Source organism: Dromiciops gliroides, chromosome 2 (genome assembly GCF_019393635.1).
Source record: "Dromiciops gliroides isolate mDroGli1 chromosome 2, mDroGli1.pri, whole genome shotgun sequence".
NCBI lineage: Eukaryota > Metazoa > Chordata > Mammalia > Microbiotheria > Microbiotheriidae > Dromiciops > Dromiciops gliroides.
Window position 1 is genome coordinate 181,092,619 of NC_057862.1, and position 16,336 is coordinate 181,108,954.

The 16,336-nt window shown below is 34.5% G+C and overlaps 1 protein-coding gene across 1 annotated transcript; it reads right to left on the minus strand.

Moving 5' to 3' along the window:
- Window positions 1-3,808: 3,808 nt before the first annotated feature.
- Window positions 3,809-4,747, minus strand: LOC122742726 (olfactory receptor 4K14-like). The gene has a single exon (XM_043987173.1). It carries the CDS (start codon window positions 4,745-4,747, stop codon window positions 3,809-3,811), a length of 939 nt encoding a protein of 312 aa, XP_043843108.1.
- Window positions 4,748-16,336: the final 11,589 nt, after the last annotated feature.

The window sequence follows — 16,336 nt, forward strand, 5'->3', positions numbered from 1 at the left end:
ATTCTGTAGGTAACCACAGGCTGCTTGCTCTTTTACCCAGAAACAAATCTGATTCACTTTGGTTGCAAGTACAGGCATGCCTGCACCCCTCCCCAACCTGTAACTGCTACCCAAGATTGTGTCCTATATAGAAGCCTTGGCAAAACATCAGATTTCCACCTCAGTGTCAGCAGAGACCCCTAAAATCTGCCCCCAGCCAACTGCTAGACCCTCTCACCAGACTGTGAGCTGAATTAGCTACAGCTGCAGCCAATTTATAAGCCACAGAAGTCTCTTTCTCTAGTGTGGCCTCTGTCAGCATGGCCACGGGGCTGTGTTCCACTCCCTCCCCGATTTAGCAGACCTCTCCTGCCGAACTTCTAAACCATCTTTGACTGGAAAATTGTCTTAGCCTGTCCTTTTGTGGGTTCTGCTGCTCCAGGAATTGTCTTATGGCATCATTTGGAGTTTTTTGGAATGATTGTGTCAGGAGCTCTGAGTGTTTACTGCCTTTCCTCTGCTATCTTAGCTCTGCCCCCATGGTCTTTTGTATTTTTACCAAACAAAAGAGAGGGAAGGGCATTACAAAGAACTGGGAGGGAATTACAAAGCAAGAAGAAACAAAATAAACTGGGGCCAAATAACTAATGGGGGTCTTTGATAATGGAATATTAGTAGAGTAGGCAGTATCCATCCTGATCTTGCATATCATCTTGCAGACCTTAGCATTGCTCATCAGTATACTGGGGCCATGCCCTACCACAACTCATTCCTGAAATGGGAGAGAGCTGTTTTCCCCTTTGCCTAGGGGGTTTGAATCTTTTGGATTTGGGGGGTCCTACTACATGTTGAAAGTATTTCTACAACAAAGTCTTGATGTGTATGATATGTTTGACCCTCCTCTGAACAGTTCAGATAAAAATGATATTCAGATGATACCTCCCTCCATTTCTTCATGTATACAGACTTGTACTTGTGGTCCTTCATTATGTAAAATAAGTTCCTGTTGAGTTCCTGTACTGTGCCTAAGGTTTAGTCCCTGGTCAGTTCTGGACATCTTGAATATCAGCCTAAATCAGGGCTCTGAGGAATATGGAGTCCCTGATCAGATGTCAGTCTGATCTATTTTCCAATGTGGATGCCCAGTCACTGCTGTCATTGTCACATTAGCCATTCCTATTTCTGGTATTCTCACATACAATTTTCAAGTAAGCATCAGTGAAGCATCATTCTTAACCTTTAGCCACCTAAAATGTGTTTTCTCAGAACTACCTAACCATAACATCTCTCAAAAAAAAAAAAGTTTACTTTTAAATGAAAAAAAAGAAATTGTAAAAAAAACAAGAATAAGACTCAGGGAGTCTCAGAAGTATGCATTTATCCCCTAAGGCTCATGCATAATTTATCTACCCCATCTCACCTACAGAGCTCTAATGTAGGTAGCCTCCCTTTTACTATTCCACTTCCTTGTCTATTGTTCCTTCTCTGGCTTCTTGCTTCCACAAGTACAAAAGTGGAAAAGATGATCTTGTGAATCAAAGTCAGCACCTCTTCCGGTGCCAAAGTCTTTACAAAACCCTTGGCTAGTGGTTAGAGGTGGGGAATGAGGAAAAAGAGAGAATTGAGAGGAAGCTATTAGGACATTTCTGCCTGGACCAGCATCTATCTGTAGAATCATGGTCCATTTGGTAATGCCAAAAGGAGCTATGGCTAAGACACATAAAGGCAAAATTTTTCAATGAAAGCCAACTTTAAGGTCAAGAACTCCAACTCTTTTGTAACTTTTTGTTACTACCAGTGAGCCTCTACTTAAAGACAAATGCAATCCCTTCTTATAGCTGGTGTTATTTTGATATAAATCTCCCAAGTTATCTAGGCTGACATCATTCAACATACAATCTTTGATTTCTGATCCTTAATTTTGGTGAGCTCTTAGAATCAGAGAATTTCTAACTAGAAGACATAAAAGAAATTATCAAAACCAGCTGCCTCATTTTATAGATAGTTTCTCGGTCCTAATGCTGAATATATTTTAACTAGATAGATGTTAATGGGCACATGTTTTGGTTTTAGATATACAGTATGTAAAGAAATATTTATCTGGAAAAGATTGAACATGAGGCTGCCTTTTTGTTTCTAATAATTTTTGTTCCATTATCTCTGAGAGGCTATTTTGGATCCAAAAAAAAAATCAGTATATGTACTAGGCATCTTATAAGACTTGGCCACATTTCTTTACCCAGAATTCTCCAAAATATATCAGAAGAACTACACTGGGGTTTTTCTGGATATACTCTATATTCTTCTGTTTGTAGTTCTTCCCAAAAATCCTTGGATATGAAAAGTCTTTGAAAGTCTTTTTAATCATGGCACGGCTTTATTTTTCTTGAACTTTCTAATATAGGTTGTCTCCCATAGTTTGAATGTGAATACCTTGAGAGCAGGAACTGCTTTGTTTTTCTATTTGCAACCTTAGTGCTTGGTGTAATACTTAGCACATTGTAAGTATTAAATAAATGTATTTTATTTTTGTTATACTGAATTTGGTGAACACATATACATGAAAAGGGGGAGGAAAATATGACAAAAGTTACTATAAATTCAATTTTTGAATAAATTTATTTTCTATTAATCACAATAGCATCAACATTCATTTGAGAAATTATAATTCATATATGTTCAAGATATATTACTTATTCAGGATATAAAAAGTATGTTTGATTATTTTGTTAATGAGTCATTTAATGAGATAGATTATTTGCAATAATTCCAATACTCCAAGGCATTCAAAGTTCATCAATTGGAAGCCTTTCCCTTAGAATCATCTTCCCTGCCTTAAGCCACTCTTCAATCATTTCTCTGCACGTGTCTTCTCTTCCTTAGTACACACACACACACACACACACACACACACACACACACACACACACCTTGGAATTTCATTGAAAGAAGGAAGAACTTGGGAGGATATATGAAAACAAATCCATTTTCCCCCATCATCTCAAAATGTATTAGATTTATTGAACATCTTTTGATAAATTTTAAATGAACTTTTGAAACTTAGAGAAAATCTATGATGTTACCTAAGGACATCAATAGTCACAGAAGCATTTATCTTTTCAGTAAATTATATTTTATAGGAGATCAAGGCAAATTATAACAACTGACATTTATCTAGCATTTTAAGACTTGCAAAGGGACTTCACATGTATTTTTTTCTTAGGGTCTCATGACAAACCTAAGAGGTAAATATTTTTGTAATTTTATAGATAAGGAAACTGAGGTCCAGAGGAGTTCAATAACTTATCCATGAACACAGGGATGGTAAATGCCAAATACATGTCTTTCCTAACTGCAGCTTCAGTGCTCTTTTCAATATGCCATATTGATTTTTAATTAAGGATAGCTCCATAGGAGAAAGGGACAGTCAGAGAGAAAGTTATAGAACCATTTTCATAAAGAATAACTTCTGGGGCAAGCTAGGTGGTGCAGTGGATAGAGTACCAGCCCTGGATTCCGGAGTACCTGAGCTCAAATCCGGCCTCAGACACTTGACACTTACTAGCTGTGTAACCCTGCAGAAGTCACTTAACCCCCATTGCCCCACAAAAAAAAAAAAAGAATAACTTCTGAATCTATCATGTTAAAATTTTAAGCGAAGATTTCGCATGTCTCCAATGAATGATCAGGGCACTAATCATGGTTCCAAGAATATACATAACTTCCAGGTGCAAAATGAGTGTATGTAATGGTCTTATTCATGAATCCATACAAGACTTCAAGTCAAATGAATTCTTTGATTGATGGTTCTACTGATCAAGAGAGACACCTAAGATTTTTCTCTTGAACTCACATAATAACTTCTCAGTCTCTTCATGGCTGCTTTCATCTCTTTGTTTCTGAAGGTATAGATGGCAGGATTCAATAAAGGTGTAAACACTGCATAAAACACAGCAAGAAATTTGTCCACTGAGGGAATGTTGAGTGGACAAAGATAAATGAAGATACAAGGTACAAAGAATATTACCACCACCATGATGTGAGCAGTACAAGTGGACAGTGCTTTATATACCCCATCTGTGGAGTGATGGCGAACAGTGAGTAGGATATAAGTATAAGAAATCAAAAGTAGGATGAAACAGGTTGTGGCAAGGAATCCACTATCAGCATTTACCAATAATCCTATGGTATAAGTATCCATACAGGCAAGTTCAATTACCAGTGGAAGGTCACAGAAAAAGCTGTCTATCTCTCTGGGGCCACAGAAAGGCAGATCCACAATCATAGCCAATTGACTAATTGAGTGTACAAGTCCAATAGCCCATGAGATAAGGACAAGCCAAATGCACCTTTGCTGGCTCATGATGTTTGTATAGTGGAGAGGTTTGCATATGGCTACGTAGCGGTCATAGGCCATAGTAACAAGCAATACCATCTCACCTCCCCCAGCAAAATGTACAAAGACAACTTGCCACATACAGGTTTCAAAGGATATGGTCTTACTATCCCTAAAAAAGTCTATGATTGTCTTGGGAATGGTAACTGAGGAAAGCCACAAATCCACAAAAGATAGGTTGGCTAACAGGAAGTACATGGGGGAATGAAGATGAGAATCAGTGATGACTGTGGTCATAATAAGCATGTTACCTAAAACGGTTGCCAAATAAATCACAGAAAATAATAGCAAAAGACAGATCTGGAGCTCCCATGAATCAGTAAGTCCCAATAACACAAATTCAGATACTATAGACTGGTTTACTCTCTCCATTCCATCAAGAATTTACTCCAGAGTCTCCTAGGGAAAAGGGGACAAGCAGTTATTAGAGTGGAAAAGATAACTTAATTTTAAATATTTGGCTTCCCAAAAAGTATTTTCTCACTTACTGTATTTTTAAAACCAAAACCTGTGTACATTAACATCTACCTAGCTAAGATATAGTCAGCATCACGACCAAGAAGAGTATCTATGAAATTAAATCATTGGATTTGATCATCACTATTATCTCTTCTGCTTTAAATAGACGATACTTCTAAGAGCTCATCAAAAGTTAAGGGAAAATTTGACATTAGCGACTGAAGGAAAACCACGGGTTGAGATATACCCTTGGAGAATCTAAAGTGTGCTACTAATTCCAAAATCCTGGCATTTGTGTGGCCTATTTTTAAAAGGACTTCTTCACAGATGAGTTATACCTCAAATGTTAAGTTATCCTAAGGATAATTCGATAGCATAATTCTAAATTGCAATCTACATTTTCTGTTATATCACAAATCATATTCAAAGCCATAAACTAAATCAGAAATCCATAGACTCTCAAATTTGGAAGAGACTTCAGAAACTTGACAATCTAACCAATAACTGAAGAGATATCAACAAAACCATATCACCAAGTGACCATCTAGCCTTCATTTGAATATTTCTAGTAAGGAAAAATCCTTTTCTACCTGTTGACAGCTCTCAGTTGTTAAAAATATTTCCCTGTATCAAGGATGTCTGTTTTCCTGGATCTTCCACCTGTTCTTTCTAGTTTTTGCCACTAGGGCTAAGTTGAAGAACTCTTAATGCTCAAACATGATGTTTCTTATAAAACACTTGATAAGTGACAAATTAATAACTAAATTACATTGTTTAATTGAATTAATTAGACCAGTATCTGTGACAATTAGGAGCATCCAATCAACTGCCTTAAGGATTAGAGTAAGTTTTTAACTTTGAAAGGACCTTATATCACCCTAGGCATTTTCACAGTTGTTCTTAAGAATCTGTAAAAGGAAAATAACCAAGTTCAACTCTATTTGATTCAGCACTGAACATCCCACTTCTTTAATGACTTCCACCAAAAAGCTTCCCCTTTTGAAGACAAGTTTGACTCTCACACATAATATAATATAATTACTATCTTAGGTGTGTTGCCTAAAACATAATTCCTCAATTTCATTAGCTACCAAATGTAACCATTTCCTCAGATTGCAATAATACAGTTAAAATTGACCTATTTATAAATTTAAATACGTTCTTTGGTTAGAAGGTAGAAAGATTTTTCATTCTCCCCTGTTTCCTTTTATCCTGGGATCTCCAGAGATTTTCTGAAGTCAGTGTGGTCAAATATGAGATTAATTTGGCCGATCTGAAGTGACAACTAGTATTACCATAACTCAGTCTTGCAACTGAAAAAAGAATGGATGAGATTATGATATAAGAAGAACATCCTCCTAATTAAGAAATTGAATCCAACAAAATATATACATGATTTAGACATCAAGGGTGATACATAAGCAAAGTAAGGAAGCATGGAATAGTTTAGCTATTAAATTTACGGATGAAAGAAGAATTTATGGCCAAATAAGAGCTACAGAGTATTACAGGATAAAAAATGAATAATTTTCATTACATTAAATTTAATTTTTTGCAAAAACAAAACCAGTGAAGCCAAAATTAGAAGGAAAGCAGAAAACTGGAAAAAAATTACCACAAGTTTCTCTAATAAATGCTTCATTTCTCAACTATATAGAAAGCTGAATCAAATTTATAATATAATTCATTGCCCAATTGATAAATGATCAACATTTATGAGGCAATTTTAAGATAAAGTAATCAAAACTATCTATAATCATAATAAGTAAATGCTTTAAATTACTATTGATTAAAGACATGCAAACTAAAACAACTCTGAGGTACCACCTCATGCCTATCAGATTGGCTAACATGACAGAAAAGGGAAAAGACAAATGTGGGAGGGGATGTGAAAAAATCGGGACACTAATGCATTATTGGTGGTCTTGAGAAATGACCAAACCATTCTGGAGAGCAATTTGGAAATATTTCCAAAGGTATATAACCTTTACATACTCTTTGACCCAGAAATGCCACTACTAAGTCTGCATCTCAAAGAGATTTAAGAAAAAAGGAAAAGAACATATATTTGTAAAAATATTTACAGCAGCTCTTTTATGGTGATAAAGAACAAGAAATTAAGGGGATGCCTGTAAATTTGGAAATGGCTGAACAAGTTATGGTATATAATTGTGATGGAATAGTATTGTGCTATAAGAAATTATGAGTAGGATGCTTTCAAAAAAAACTTGAAAATACATATATAAACTGATACAAAGTGAAGTAAGCAGAACTAGGAGACCACTGTACACACCAACAACATTGTATGATAATCAAAAACTATTCCTAGCAGTACAAAGATCTAAAACAATTCTAGAGAACTTGTGATGAAAAATGCTATCTACCTCCAGAAAATGAATTGCTGAAGTCTGAATATAGATTGAAGCATATTACTGTTCTACTTTATTTTGTGGAGGATTTTTTAGTCTGTGTTTTCTTTCACAATATGACAAATATGTTTTCCATGGCTGCTCATGCCTTCTCAATAAGAAGGAAGGAAAGGGAAGGAAATAATTTAGAACTCAAATTTTTTTAAAAAACCAAATGTTTAAAAATTGTTTTTACATGTTATTATAAAAAATAAAATAATTTTTAAAATAATAAAAAAGAAATTGGATCCAAGAAGAATATATGGGGCAGCTAGGTGGCACTGTGGGTAAAGCACTGGCCCTGGATTCAAGAGGACCTGAGTTCAAATCCGACCTCAGCCACTTGACACTTACTAGCTGTGTGATTCTGGGCAGGTCACTTAACCCTCATTGCCCTGCAAAAAAGAAAAAAGAATATATGGTAGTTCTAGGAGATACTATCATATTTAGCCTCATAAATCACCCAAATTCCACTGTTAAATTGTGGAGGTCTTACAAAGTTGTAACCCCAGTCCCAAAGCCCATTGCTATGGGATTCTCTTTTGTTGTGGAGATTAATGTCCTGACCTATGTGAAGGGCAGAATGGAGTTGAAAAAAAAGTATGAGAGCTCTAGCCTTTTGCAGTGCCACTTTGAGGACTAAGTGACAGTCTTCAGGAGATGGAAGAGTCCAAGCCTACTTCAGGTTGCTGAAGGAAAAGTTTGGGCAGATATTAGGGGAGAAAATGGTTTCTATCATGTCCCTATTCCAAGCTTGTTACTGTAAAGACTTCAGGGAGTTTTCCCCTTGGGTGATATCCAGGACACTGTCTTAGTTGAGCTGAGTTCTCTTGCTCTTGTATATATTCTCCCATGTATACTTTCTCTGATTTCTGCTTTGCTATGGTTTTGGATAAATGGGCTTCTTTGCTATTTGATATGTGTGTTCCTTGTGGAGCTGGTATTAGGTGGGAATGGGGTGAAGCCTTGAATATAGAGCTTGGGGTTGTCTTTCTCCCCCAAAATGACAAAACAATCAAAAATTAGACAAAACCTAATCATTCCCTAGAACAATAATATTTAAGGGAGCAGATGGAAATATTTCTATTCTCGTACCCGCTCTCCCTCTGAGAAGAACAGAGTTGTGGGTTATAGTAATAACTTCCTTCTTCCCTTCATGGCAGGAATGAAAATCTCCCTTGGAGAAAAGGGTAGGGGGGAAAGACTAGAGATTTCTATTCTACCTCTATTGGAGCCAAACACAGGGACAGCCCTTGTCATATATGGGCCCCTATCTAAAAACAGGTCTCACTCTCCTCTCTATTACTGCTGTGGGGACCGATTTTTAATTGGGGAGTGCTAGCTAAGCTGCTTGCCGCAATATTGGAGCAAGGAAGGAGACCAGCATCCTCCCTCAAAACAGAACAAGATTTATTTTAACAAGAACAAACTTAAAAAAAAAAAAAACCACAAACAGGATCAGTAGGATCAAGGGAAAGGAAATAAAATGGGGAAAGGGAAATTATAATACCTGAAAAAATACCACTGCCCAGGAATCAGCTGAAAATACGCAGCAGAATGCCTGTCGCTTTCCAGCTTCCACCTAGAATGCCCAAATTCTCCTCCCCCAAACCTAGAAACACCCTGCACAGCCCCAACCAATGGGATGGCCACTCTGACAGTCACATGACTGCCCTCACTAGGCTTCCAATCATTATAATTTCGCCAGGCCCATGTAGGCGTCAGCAAGTGGTGATGACTTGAGGCGCCAGAGCCCTGGCAACGGCTACAACCAGTGGGTGGAGCACAGTGTGGTTTGCGGAGCCCCAGGCCAGTGCACGCCAAGGCATAAAAACCTCAAATAACAATTAATTCTTTACATTACACAGTTAAAAAGATATACAATGAGAGGAAGCTAGGTGGCTCAGTGGATAGAGAGCCAGCCCTGGAGTCAGGAGGACCTGAGTTCAAATCCAGCCTCAGACACTTAACACTAGCTGTGTGACCCTGGGCAAGTCACTTAACCTCAATTGTCTCACACACAAAAAAAAAATTAAGAAAAAAAAGATATACAATGATTAGAACTTTACAGATAACATCTACAAAGAGAAAATATTATGTATGCATATCCATTATATAAAATTATGTATATATACACACATAATATATAAATATATAGGGGCAAGGTTTTCTTTAAGGAGGAATCAAAATTATGGAATTGAAAGGAGCCCTATTATTATTGTTCAGTCATTTTCGGTTGTGATTTATTCTTAGTGACCCCATTTGGGCTTTTCTTGGCAAAGATACTGGAGTGGTTTACCATTCCTTCTCCAGCTGATTTTACAGTTGAGAAAACTGAGTTAAGTGACTTGCCCAAGTTCACACGGATAATAAATATCTAAGGCTAGATTTTACCTCAAGAAGATGAGTCTTCCTGACTCTAGATCCAGAACTCTATCCACTGTACCATCTAGCTGCCTGAATGGAGCCTTAAACACCTAATTGAATTCTTTCACATTTTTAATATAACCTGTAAATTTATACTGATTTACTTAAGACCACACAATAAATAAGTGGGGAAGCCAGGTTTTAAACATTAGCTTCCCATACAAGTACTAACCAGACCTGACCCTGCTTAACTTCAGAGAAAAAACAATTAGCCTCTACCCCAATCTAGTTATCTTTCCACATGATTATATTGCCTTAATAGATTCATATTATCCTCATTTGTAATTTGTGATGCTTCCACAGGGATATGTTGAAGTGAAATATGGATTATTGATGAAAATATCTTTTGATGAGCAAATTAATATGTATTAAGTTTTAGAGGAGTAATGTTTCACGTAAAAATACTACTGAGGTTCTTTTTCTAATAGAGCAGAGTAGAAAGGAGCAAGGGAGCCAAATCTGTTCAAATCACCACAATAATATAGAATTAACATCTGTCTCTGTTTATCCCACTGCTGTTCTAAAAAAAAGAGAAAAGAAAAAAATTTAAATCACCTTGAGAAGGGGAGATACTTAGTCAGCCAATGCCAATGACAGTCACATTGTCGTGGTGCCCTGAAATCCAGTTACCTTGCTATATTCTGCCCTGCTTTCTGCAATCCTTCAGACTCCTAGCTACAATAAAAAAGAGAGTTAAATCTTAAGGAAAATCAGAATTAATCACATAAAGGCAGATATATAACATCTCTCTAGCTACTCTTAGTAGTTTGTATAAGGCAACATCAAAAACAATAATAAGGAAATATCAAAAGACAAATTGAATACAATACCTATAAGAAGAAATGTGAATGACCTAGAAAAGAAAAATTTACAGATAGATCAAGAAACAAAACAAATCAATATTCGGTTGACAGGAAACCCATTAAATATATGTATATTATTAAATATATATAAATCTATTATGTATAATATGTATAAACTTATTTAGATAGAGATTAATAGATACATACATACATAGATGACAGATAGATACATAGATACATAGATTAGTAATAATGGTATCTGGTAAAGTAGAATTAAAACTAGAAAACATGGAAAGATTTTTTTAAAGGTGTAAAAAAGTTAAATAGTTCTCAATTTATACAAAATGAAAATTTAGCACTTAAATCATAAAAGAAAGATTAATAAAAGTGTGAGAGAATAGAATAATAATAGAATTTCAAGACTATTTTCAAAATATAACAGATCTTTTTTTAATTTTAAAGATTATTTTGTTTGCATATTGAATTTATTTACAAATATATCCCTCCTCCTCTACCCAGAAAGACTTCCCTTGCAATAAGGATTTAGAAATAGTTCAGTAAAACTAATTGGTACATTAACCACATTTGACAGTATATGAGACACACCCATTACCCTCCCCATCCAATGAAAGGAGGGAGATACATATTCTCATCTCATTTATGAAGTAACAGTTATGCAATATTATATTTCCATTTTTGTTTTCTTCATTTGTATTTTTCAGTCATTATGAATAGTGTTTTTCTGATTCTGTTTGCTTTGCTCTGAATCAGTAGATATGTCCATTTTTTTCTCTGAATTTCTCATATTTGCCATTTTCTGAAATCCAATAGTATTACATCATAATAATATACCAGTGGTATGTTTAGTAATTTCCAGTTCAGTGAACACCCACTTTATTTCCAGTTCTTTGCCAAGAAAAAATATTTCTTCATAAATATAAATAATACTTTTTCATAAAATGTTAGATAAATATATAATTTCTTTCTTTTTTTAACCTTTTTGAGAGATGTGCCTATCAGGGGGAATTCTGGGTCAAAAGGTATAGACATTATAGTAACTTTTTTTTTTAATTCCAAGTTGTTTTCCAGAATCTTTGGGCCAATTCACAGCATCTTCAACAGTATACCAGCATGTCTGTGTTCCTGAAGACCATTCAATATTGAATCTTTCCATTTATGTCATATTTTCCAATTTTTTAGGTGTTAGGAGAAACTTCAACATTATGCGTTTCTATTACTTTTAGTGATTTAGACCATTTTTTCATTTAATCCTTTATGGTTTGCACAGCTTTTGAGACCTTATTATTCACATCCTTTAACAAACTATTGGGAAGTGAGTATTGGTTTTACATATTTGCCTTCATTTCCCATTTGTTACAGATAGTTTAATCAGAAATATTTTATGCAAAAAAATTTTCCAAATTATTGTCCTTCTTTTCTAGCAGCATGGAACTTATTTCTGCAAAAGCACTCTATTTCTGGGAGCTGCTAAGTGGCACAATGGATAAAGCACCAGCCCTGGATTCATGAGTACCTGAGTTCAAATACAGGCTCAGACACTTGACACTTACTAGCTTTGTAACCCTGGGCAAGTCACTTAACCATCATTACCCTGTCCCCCCCCCAAAAAAAAAAAAACCACTCCATTTCCTTGTACTAAAAGTGTTCAGTTTTAAACTTTATAATCTCTTCTATCTCTTAAGAATTTTCTACCTAACCATAATTGTGAAAGATACCTCCATCCCTTTTCATCTTGTTTAATGATGTTTTATACTTATCTCACTTATCCCATTTGGGACACATTGTGACATATTAAATATGACATTGACCAAAACTTAATTTCTGCTAAATGGTTTAGCAAGTTTCTTTCACTGTTCTTGTCAAATAGTTCATCCTTTCCCCAAACATTTATGTTTTCTGGTTTTACCAGTCACTGAGCTATTGGGTTCAATAGTTTCTAATTCAAAATAACTGCTAAGCTACCTAGAGAACTCAGGGAGAATATTGGCCTCTTTCCCACATCCTCCAGCAGTATTTCAAAGGCTGATCTCTTTCTACAATTCTCTATTTACACAATGATACTGATCTTTGGATAAAGCTATTGAAAATAAAAACAAAAGAAGTTCATTATTTTTAAAATATATTTGAGAAACATCATTGTAATATAATAGCAAATATACCATAGTGGATTTCACTGATATTATTTTTAATTGCAAAAAAAGATTAAAAGAAAATAATGTGCTTATCTCAGGTTTGGAAATAAGATCCCTTTTAATTAAGAAATAAGTAGAAATTGTTGGGGACAAGATGTACTTTATACATGAGACTTTGAAAGTACTATACTATAAAAAATGAAATCAGAAGAAAGAAAAATAAAATGTTGGGTAAAATATTTATGAAAAATAAGAAAGCTTTAAAAATACATTTAAATAAATAACTATTCAGAATAAACAAAGACAACTCGCAAGTTCCCATAAATAAAAGGCCAAATGATATTGACAGACACCTGATAGGAGAGACGATATAAATTGCTAATAACTACACGAAAAAAATTTTCAAATTTACAAGTTGAGAGATAAAAATTAAAAGAACTTTGGCATATCACTCTGCACATTATCAAAATCCTAAAAATTATGAAAAGCAGCAAAACACAAGGCTGAGGGAGTGGTGGAAAAATTAATTATAGTCTCTCATGATGAAATTGCAAACTAGTGAATCTTTCTGCAAAATAATTTGATGATACTAAGTAGTCATTTCCTTATAGTCAATAATTTCATTGTTGAGAATACACTGAGAGTTTTATCTATTTGGAGAAAAAAAAGAGTTCTCTATTTATATTGACATTATTTGTCATTACAAAAATAAGGAAACTATAAGAAGATTAAATATCAATAACCATACTAATTGAATAAATTGTGGCACATTTATGTAATGGAATTCAACAATGCAAGTAAGAATGGCAAGAATGAGGAATACAATTTTTTTAAACTCTATTAAATAACAGAGTAGGAAAAACAAGCAGAAGGAGGAAATATGTGCATGTGTTCATTATAACTATATAAAAGGAAAACTGAACAAGAACAAAGAAATGCAATAAAGTGTTTATGAGAATGATTAAAAACCATGATAATTTGTCTATCATTGCTTTCCATGTGATTAATGTTTCATATTAAGTTTATAATGAATCATTTGTATTTGGAGCAAATAATTTAAAAGAAAATATTTTCAAGCCTTTTTGGGGTTCCTAGCAGTGTTTAAATATAGATATAACAAATCATTCCTATTAATCTTTTCAAATATCCTTAAAATACTGATTCCCCAAACCCAACAATATTTTATTTGCACCTTTCCCTTGATTTCCTTTTTCTGTATTTGAAAGAAATAGTATTGAATTTACTTTTTAAATTCTCTAATTCAAATTTTTTAACCTAATCCAGACTTTCCTTGGCCTCATTAGTGTAAATTATTGCAATTTTGCTTTCTATATTCAGGCATGTTAGAAGATAAACATTTTTTTTAATTAGAAGAAACACAATAAATGCTTGGAGTAAAAACTTTTTTGCTTTAATAATGATTTGTTACATTTCTAATATAACTTGAAAATGTAGTAATGCAGCACTTAGATAATGAGGAGTTCAAATATTTACGGTATATTGGGCTAGAAATATTATTGGGTGGGGGATTCTGTAGGTCAGGCATTCAGTTCTAACTTTGCCACAAACTATGATTTTGGACAAAATACATATCCTCTATAAGGCTCATCTCAGTTCCTGGAGTCATCATGAAGTAGTGAATGGATTGCTGGAGTTGGATTTGGACTGAATTTGAAACCTGCTTCTGTCACTTACTTGCTGGCACAATAAGCAAGTAACTCGGTATCTCAGAGCTTCATTTTTCTCATTGTACATGATGAAAAGAATACATTCACTATTTACCCCACAGGCTTGTTGGAAGGGGGGAAAGCACTTTGCGGTTAGCAAAGCATGACATAGAAATGAATTATGAGTATCTTTAAAATAAAAATCTTGGACAAAAAGATCTCAAAGGTCTCTTTTGATTCTTCAGTACCATAGAGTCAATGAATTTACATTCTATCTTCTATGCCCAGCACTCATTCAACCCTATTACTGGGGCTATAAGAGAAGCAAAAACAAACCCAAAACAAATGCCTGATTTGAAGAAACTTTTTTTTTAATCTCTCCATCCCCTTCACTGATTCCCTAGGATCCGAATTGTTAAAAACTTTGAGGGGTGGGTGACTAATTAATTGGGAAAGAGAATTCTTAAATAGCATAGAACCAGGATTGTTCTGATAAACATTTAACTGATTTTCCAAATACATACAGAAATATATACATATATGTATATATACACATTTAGAGAGATATGTGTGGCTATGTGCCGATATATACATCATATTTATGTTATGTATGTAAGAAATACCTTTAAGTTTAATTTGCATTATCATTTTCTCTATCACTTTTTTTTAGTCTGGGAATTAACTGTTTTGTAGCATTTGTTGATTTCTCACACTAAAAATGTAGTAGTAGCCTCTCACAAACCAGTTTCAGCTGGTTTCAGCAAACCTTTGCAAAGGACCCCTTAAAACAAAGTAGAACTGAGTCAGCTCCCATCCAATTAGTATCTGATTGTGACTATAAATTGTACAATTTAATCAATCCAGTCAAAACTTCCCACCCCTCCAAAAATAATGAGCACATTATAAAATAGCAAACTAGAGATAACAAAGAAAAGGAAAGTGAAATCAAACCTATATATTAATTCTTGAGTTGCAAGTTTGAGGCCAATTCTTCCATTTATTTTTCCAGAAGCTAGCCGCTCCTTTGTTTCATCCTAGGTAACCAGCCAATGCTTTCCCTCTTCCCTTTACTTCTCTTCCTACTCTTCTCTACTTTTCTGATAAATCACATTCTTCCTATATGAAAATTATCTTCTTTTGGTCATCTATCTCTCTATCTAGACATGGATGACCAAACACTTGAGATCTACAAGCAGCTAACAGGTAGTGCAAACTTAAAAAAGAAAAAAGAAAAAACAGACACCTATGGACTCTGAAAGAATGAATCCAGGAAATAACATTAAAATAGTATGAAAACCATAGTTGTAGAGAGGGCGCAATTCCTAAGGCTGAAGTGAGAAAAGAAGCTTACCCAGAATAGCAGAATGACAGTATAAAATCAAGTACAGTGTACATATATAAAGTATCAAATAGCAATATCCTTAACTTGTTTAAATAATTTGAGAAAGAATTAAGTATTGTAGAAGATCAGAGAATAAAGGACATGATTTACCATATACTTAGGTTCCCTGTGACCAAAAACTTCTTAGTTGATAACAAGCTCTCTTCTCTCTATTCTAATTTGACTATATAAGAGATAAAGGGACTATATTCATGCTAAAAGGACTGAGATTTATATGATTATCACTATCTGTGTGATATATATATATATTTACATACATATATACATATTCATTGCAGGAAAAAGTGCAAAGCAGACTCATGTAAATAATTCACATCCTATATCCCTATGGGACTTCTTGATGAATTGGATCTGACACTAGACTTTACTTTCAAATTTAAATCCAAAAATATCTCAATCCAATTAGAAAGTAAAGAAGTAAGAAATCTTTTTAAAGCTCTTTGCCTTCAGCTATGGGCCTAAATGAAATGCCTACTTTTGTGATACATGCCTGAATTGCACTTCTTCCATTCCTCTCTACCAGTTAAAAATATTCAGTCAGGGATCAGCTCAGGGATCCCTTAACTCTTACGTGATACATCTAGCTAAAAGCATACTTTCAGATTTCTTATGACATTATCTAGCTCTCTTTTTTCCCTTAAC

Coding starts and splice junctions, on each gene's coding strand:
- LOC122742726 (XM_043987173.1), bottom strand. CDS start 4,747: ATGGAGAGAGTAAACCAGTCTATAGTATCTGAATTTGTGTTATTGGGA.